Source organism: Apis dorsata, unplaced genomic scaffold (genome assembly GCF_000469605.1).
Source record: "Apis dorsata unplaced genomic scaffold, Apis dorsata 1.3 scaffold_176, whole genome shotgun sequence".
In the NCBI taxonomy this organism is placed as follows: domain Eukaryota; kingdom Metazoa; phylum Arthropoda; class Insecta; order Hymenoptera; family Apidae; genus Apis; species Apis dorsata.
This window is the reverse complement of record NW_006263463.1, coordinates 726585-734252: the sequence shown is the minus strand read 5'-3', so window position 1 is coordinate 734252 and position 7668 is coordinate 726585. Positions and strand designations below refer to the sequence as shown.

The window sequence follows — 7668 nt, the reverse complement described above, 5'->3', positions numbered from 1 at the left end:
AAAATTAATTCATATTAATAAAAATATATATATATATATATATTTAATTTATAATTGAATTTTCTTAAAAATTTTAATAATAAAAATTAATAATTTACATGCAAATAAAATAAAATTAATTCATATAAAAGAATTTTCTATAAATATTTTCGACATTTTGTTAAAATTAATAATTTTACATTACAAAATATTCTGAAGTAGAAATATAAAATGGATAATAATAAAATTCTACGCATAAAATAATGAAACATAATTAAAAAGCCTAAATAAACTGTTAAATCATGTAGAAATAACGGATTTTAGGAACGCGTTTCTAGAGACATCGAAAAACATAGCAACGACCTGTCGTCTTGTGTAATATGATACAAGTGAACGTGCCACTACTGCGTAAAATTAAAAATATGTAAAAAATCATATAATACATATTGCTACTTTTCATAAATTGAATATTTTATGCAATATTTTAAGAAATTTTGAAAATAAACTTTGCGTATTCATTTACATAGCTAAATACGAAACATTTAGCACATTTAAACGCCACGTAAGTTGCCGACATCTGAGAACGAATTTTCCGTTTAAATTTTTCGTGAATGTTTTCCGTGTATATAAAATAAATAATAATATGAGCTAATAATGATATACAAAAGTTTGAATAGAATATCACGCGAATGAAATGCAACACATATTGTGTTAATAGACATTAACAAAGCAAACATAAAATATTAATACTTACCATTGTTACTCGCAATGCAGTTGATTGTCGTAACCAATAAAATGCAGGTTATATGCACTAATTTCATTTTTATGGTTTTTAAATGAAAACAATTTTAATAATCACGTATGTTTTTTAACAAAATTAAATGTTTATAGACAAATTCTCCGTTACAAATCTGTTACAAAGAAGCGTGCAACGTAAGCTTCTGCTGAAATTGAACTGGTCGCTAGCATCAGCTTCCACCAATTGCAACTATACGAAGACAGTAGCGACGCTATGTATATAACTTCACTTGTTAAACATATTCCCTAGATGGTTTATACAATGTATATAAACTTGAAATATGTTATTTTTTAACCTATTATTAAATAAATATTATAAAATAAAATATTGATATCATCTATGCAATAATTTTGCATTTTTTAAATATATATCAATATTATGATAATTTAATAAGTATGAATCAATTTTATAAATTTTTCAAATATATACGAATCATATAATTTTATTTTATACATTTTATACATGTATTTATAAATTTTTACATATACAAAATCTTATTTGAAATCAAAATATTACAGATTTTTATAAATATAGATATTTTTAATATATAAGAATTAAAATACATAAATATATGAAAGTATATATTCAAATAATATATTTCAAAATAATTTATCTCGAAAATAATTTACTACACAAAACTTGAAAATAATTATTAATTTCGAAGTTTACAAAATTAAAATATATATAAAATTATATTTCATTATAACGTTCTCAAATTTAAATTTCGAACTAGCATTGATTAAGGCATTTTCTAACGACTTAACACATATAATTAGGATAGAGAAAAAATGCACCAATCAGCAGAGAGCAGAGTAAAACCAGTACACATACCAAGGCGCATATGAACGTTATGTTTTATATTCTGTTCTTATTCGTGCCGGCTTCTTTGCAGGATATTCTAATAAAGTGGCGCACTCTGCCGTTGGAGAGAGAAATCGAAGAGGAACAGTCGGGAATGCCGATGATGCGCGCTCAGCGGTTTGCTGGATCAGTGCTAGTGCTTGATGCGAGGCGAGTGTACGGTAGCGCACGGGCGCTTCGCGTATATGAGTTGTGCACGGACTGTTTTCGTTCTGTCGTTTCGTTAAAGCGCGTTCGTACTACTTGCCGTGATAGTGTACGTACATAAAAACATTAGCATATAAAGACATACAAGTAACAAAAGTGGACGAAGAAAGAAAAATTAATCGACAGTCAAGAACGAACAGTTGAACGAGGAATAGTCGACCAGTTGAAAAGATCGCGAGTAAAGGAAAAGTAAAGGAACGTAGGGCAGGGTGCCTCGTCACCAGCCCACGAATAAAGGGCAAGAGAAATGGGCCGATCCGTACTTACGTGATAGGAGGTGCATGAGCGCGCGCGCGCTCGCACTCGCTCGCGTGTGTATGTGCGTGCGTGTGTCATCGCTGTGCGAGTGTGTAACGCGAGAAAGGGATGAAAAAGGGTGAAAATAATTTGGCTAAATTTCAAAAGTGAAAAGAGTTGATCACGGTGTCGTGGTCGCGATTGTGATCGCGTCCATTTCTCGGCTACAAGTTAATCGAAAAGCCGCGCGCAACCACCGTCACGCAAGATGACAGCGAAGTATGTTTTTATGACGCTGATCAACGCAGCTTTTCTTTGCCTTGCATTAACCATACTCTCGGAATCGGCAGGAACCTCTTGCAAGTGGTTGTCCGAGGGTGGTAACGACACACGTTCCGCGGACTGCACTCTTCGAGTATTAGATCCTGGCGCGATTACTGGTCTAGTCGCGTCACTCGACGGCGCTCTCAAATTACGAATACGGTGCAGCGACGTCCATCACTTCGAAAGCAGCTTCAACGCACAAAGTTGGCAACGTTTGACTAGTTTGCACGAGCTGCACGTGCACGGTTGTAAAGTATTGCGAATACCCGAAGGTGCTTTCCAACCGCTTCTAGAACTCAAGAAACTGACTGTACAAACTTTTAACTCTGTATGGGGTGCAAGCCGTTTTCTTGAACTCGCTCCGGATTCTTTCCTCGGTCTACGGGAACTGCATACGTTAGAAATTGTGGAAAGTAATGTGCAAGCGTTACCAGTGAACTCGCTTTGCTCCTTGGATAATCTACAAACGTTGAATTTAACAGAGAATCGTTTACGCGATATAAACGACATTGGATTGAATCGACGTGACTCGGATGACGGATCCGACGGAAACGGTGAGTCATCGTGCCGCGCGGACATTCGAATTTTAGATCTGTCGCGAAATGAGATTACGCGTTTACAGGAGAACAGTCCGTTGCTCGATCTTCGCCAACTTCAAGAGCTACACCTGCAACGGAACGCGATCGTTGAAATAGCCGGTGACGCGCTCACCGGGCTTACCGTGTTGCGTACCTTTAACGCCAGTTATAATTCTCTGGACTCGTTGCCCGAAGGATTGTTCGCCAGCACAAGGGATCTTCGCGAGATACACCTGGCGTACAACGGGCTCCGCGACCTGCCCAAGGGTATATTCACCCGTCTGGAGCAGCTGCTGGTACTCAATCTCGCTGGTAATCGGCTCGGCAGCGATCGAGTGGACGAGACCACGTTTCTCGGGCTAATACGACTGATCGTTCTCAACCTGTCTTACAACATGCTAACGCACATCGACGCTCGTATGTTCAAAGATCTTTTCTTCCTTCAAATTCTCGATCTTAGGAACAATTCGATCGATCGGATAGAGAGTAACGCCTTTTTGCCTCTCTACAATCTACACACCCTCGAGCTGTCCGATAATAAGCTTCACACCGTGGGAGCGCAACTATTCAACGGTCTGTTCGTTCTGAATCGACTCACGTTGTCCGGCAACGCGATCGCGAGCATCGACCCGCTCGCGTTTCGCAACTGTTCCGACCTGAAGGAACTGGATTTAAGCGGTAACGAGCTTACGTCCGTGCCCGACGCGCTACGCGATCTCGCTCTTCTGAAAACTCTCGACCTAGGCGAGAACCGGATCAGCAATTTTTATAATGGCTCGTTCCGCAATCTCGATCAACTTACAGGATTGCGGTTGATCGGCAACGACATTGGGAATCTTTCGCGCGGTATGCTGTGGGATCTACCGAATCTGCAGATTTTAAATTTGGCTAGGAACAAGGTTCAACACGTTGAGAGGTACGCGTTCGAACGGAACATGAAATTGGAGGCGATCAGGCTCGACGGCAACTTCCTCTCGGATATTAACGGTGTTTTCACCAGCATTGCCAGTTTATTATTATTGAATCTGTCGGAGAATCACATCGAGTGGTTCGACTACGCGTTCATACCGGGAAATTTGAAATGGCTGGATATACACGGAAATTTCATCGAGAGTTTAGGAAATTATTACAAGATTCGCGATTCGAAGGTGAAGACATTGGACGCTAGTCACAATCGTATCACGGAACTGTCCCCATTGTCCGTGCCGAACAGCGTCGAGTTGCTGTTCATAAACAACAATTACATCAATCTGGTGCGATCTAACACGTTCACGGAAAAGGTGAATCTGACCAGGGTCGACATGTACGCGAACATGATCGAAACGATGGAACTGACGTCGTTGCTGCTGACCAAGGTAGCAGAGGACCGACCCCTTCCAGAATTCTACATCGGTGGTAATCCCTTCAACTGCAACTGCTCGATGGATTGGCTGCCAGGAATTAACAATCAGACCTCGACCAGGGAATATCCACGGATCATGGACCTGGACAATGTGATGTGTCGCACATCCGGACCACGTGGCGTAGCTATCGTGTCCGCCTCGACGGCGAGATCCGAGCAATTTCTCTGCCGATACGAGGCCCATTGTTTCGCCCTGTGTCATTGTTGCGATTTCGACGCCTGCGACTGCGAGATGACCTGTCCAGCGGGTTGCAAGTGCTACAACGATCGCACGTGGAACACGAACGCAGTGGACTGTTCCGGATTGGGCGTCGAGGAGATACCACGTCGGATCCCGATGGACGCGACCGAGGTTTACTTGGATGGCAACGTGTTACGCGAGTTGCAGAACCACGTCTTCATCGGACGGAAGAATATGCGGGTGCTGTACGTGAACGGGAGCGGTATAGAATCGATCCAGAATCGTACGTTCAACGGGTTGAACAATCTGCAGATCCTACACCTCGAGGAAAATCGGATACGAGAGTTGAAGGGCTTCGAGTTCGAACGGCTGTCCCACCTGCGCGAACTCTACCTCCAGAACAATCTGATCGGATTCATCGGTAACCTGACCTTCCTCCCGTTACGTTCCCTCGAAATATTAAGGCTGAGCGGGAATCGATTGGTGACTTTTCCGGTCTGGCAGGTCACCCTGAACGCTCGCCTGGTCGAGCTGTCTCTCGGTAGTAATCCGTGGTCCTGCCGTTGCAAGTTCTTGCAAGAATTGTCCTCGTGGGTGTCGGACAACGCGCACAAAGTGGTGGACGCGAGCGACGTTTGGTGCTACTACGGGGGTGACGCGAGGCCGGCTTACAGGCGGCGATTGAACGTCAACGAGACGGTCTGTTCCGATTACTTCTCTCAGGGTGGCGTGATAGAAAGCATCATGGTGTCCGATTACTTGCCACTGGTGGCCGCCACGTTGTCGGGGGTGCTCGTCCTCCTCGTGATCATCGTGCTTGCGTTCATATTCCGCGAGTCGGTCGGCGCCTGGGCATATTCCAAGTACGGGTTACGATTTTTGCGCGCAAAGCCCGGCAAATCGAGCGGAACCGCGGCCATGGCGTCCGCTGCTCCGATGGCCGCCTGCTGCGACTCCGACCGCGAACGTCTCTACGATTGTTACGTTTGTTACAGCCCCAACGACGAGGATTTCGTGTTGCATTCGTTGGCCGTGGAACTCGAACACGGCACGGCCGGCCTCAGGCTGTGTCTGCATCATCGCGACCTACCCTGCGTACTCCGTGCTTCCACCCCGGCACCGGTCGTCCTCGAGGCGGTGCACGCGTCGCGCCGCGTTCTAATCGTCCTCACTCGTAACTTCCTGCTCACCGAATGGTCCCGATTCGAGTTCCGCGCCGCGCTTCACGAAGCCCTCCGCGGCCGGACCGCGCAATTGATCATCGTCCAAGCGGAAAACGCGTATCCGGAGGTGGAACTGGACCGCGAACTACGCCCGTACCTTCGAACCGCGGCAGCGATCCTCACGTGGAACGAGAAGAGGTTCTGGGAACGTCTTCGATACGCGATACCATCGGCGAGCACTATGGGCGATATATCGATCGAGAGTAAATCGTCCCCGCTCGTCTACAAGCGTAACATCAATACGTACACGTTGGACGGTGTCGGTAGCGAGAAGACGAGCATGTCGACGTTACGCGGCCAAGAACGACAACGTTCCCTGTTCAAAGACTCGTCCCCGACCACCGCATTAATGTTGCAACACGCGCCGCCTGCCTATTCCTGCGGCACGGTTTCCGCGCCGCAACAACAACTGCCACCTTCGTCCCCGCAACCCAGGCTGACCGTCAATCACGCCTACCGAGATGCGGTTACCGTGCCAGGTAACAATCTCATCGCCACGAACACGACGGTCAGCAGCGGCAGCAGCGAGGATCACAGAAGACCGCTGTCCGAGCACATATACTCGTCCATCGACTCGGATTATTCGACGCTGGAGAGAACTGCCTGGAGACAACAGCAACCCCCGCCTCCGCCCCCACCGCCATCCTCCGGCCAGGCCTATCTCGTCTAGCTTCGCGCCGATTCTCTTCTGCTTGTGATACTTACTTCTTTTTCTTTTCTTTTTTTTTTTTTTTTCATTCCTTTCTTTCCTCTCTCGATGAGAAAAAGCTTCTGTCTCGCCTGTTGCGTTTCACTGTTTCGATGCCGCAAAGGGGACGGATTTGATATATTATACATTATACTTGACGAACGATACGTAAAACGTGTCCCAGAGTACCTTGGATAATTGATAAATGAAAGATATTATTTTCTCACTTGGATCTCGTATATCAAGTATCCAAGGTTAATGGGTGGTATCGATATCGAACGATTGTACCATCCAATGTACCTCGAGAGATCGTCGTCGAGTTATTTCGCCTTTTATCTGGGCTGTGCTCAACACAGGGAGACGTTATTAGCGTAGCTTATTAGCGGATAAAGGAATAGGCGATTAGCCGAGAGTATTTATTCCACTACTTCTACTACTACTTTAGAAATATTTGTCCGCGACGATCCTTTTTCTTTTCTCGTTGAATACGTGTTCGCTCTTGCTTTGTTTCATCGGTAAAAGGCGTGATTGTTCACTTTTCCACTTCTGCATTTTCCCCCCTTTCTTTTTTCCATCCCTTCCGTCTTTTTTCCCCTCGGTCTATCCTCCCTATTCTATGCCTCTTCCCCCTCTCCTTCTCCTCTCACACTCTCTCTCTCTCTCTCTTTTCCGTTGTCTCCGGTCCCTCGATATCAGAGCCTCTTCTCTCTCTTCTATTCGCGAACAGATTGCGCGCGCGCAAACTGTATGATGCGAAATTTCTGAATGGCGTCTCGTGAGAATCTAGTTCGACAGGGACTCTTCTCTTCTCTACTCCCTCTCCCACTTTACTTGACGACTTTTCACCGAGCGATAAAGTATAAACATGCCATCTCCTTTGCGCCGGGATCACCGGGAAAAATCGTATTTTAATGGCGATTTAGAGATCCACACACGTTGTACATATCTATTATTATATATATATATATACGGAAGAAAGGAAACGCAATATGTAAATAGAGCTGCAAGCTGTTGCAAGCTTGTATCGGCGTACCTATGTACATTGTATATATATATATATATATATATTACTTATACATATTATCGAGGAACGAACGGTCGAACACAGAGACGTGTTACGGTTCTATCGGCCCGATAGAAAGAGAGAGAGTTTTAGCTTCGATTTTGAATTCTCGACTAGATAGATACG

General features: G+C 44.5%; 2 protein-coding genes across 3 annotated transcripts in view; one reads left to right on the top strand and one right to left on the bottom strand.

Annotated features, from left to right (window-relative positions):
- The window catches only part of LOC102674210 (sialomucin core protein 24-like), a 2846-nt gene extending 1829 nt beyond the window's left edge, over window positions 1–1017 (bottom strand). The window contains exon 1 of the mRNA XM_006614416.2: window positions 734–1017. Coding sequence (XP_006614479.1) covers window positions 734–800 — 67 coding nt within the window. The 5' untranslated portion in view covers window positions 801–1017. The remainder of the gene's footprint in view (window positions 1–733) is intronic.
- The window catches only part of LOC102674341 (toll-like receptor 7), a 50944-nt gene extending 43487 nt beyond the window's left edge, over window positions 1–7457 (top strand). For both annotated transcript variants that reach the window (XM_031509810.1, XM_006614417.2), the window contains exon 2: window positions 1671–7457. In XM_031509810.1, coding sequence (XP_031365670.1) covers window positions 2352–6461 — 4110 coding nt within the window. In that variant the 5' untranslated portion in view covers window positions 1671–2351 and the 3' untranslated portion in view covers window positions 6462–7457. The remainder of the gene's footprint in view (window positions 1–1670) is intronic.
- The last annotated feature ends 211 nt before the right edge of the window (window positions 7458–7668 follow it).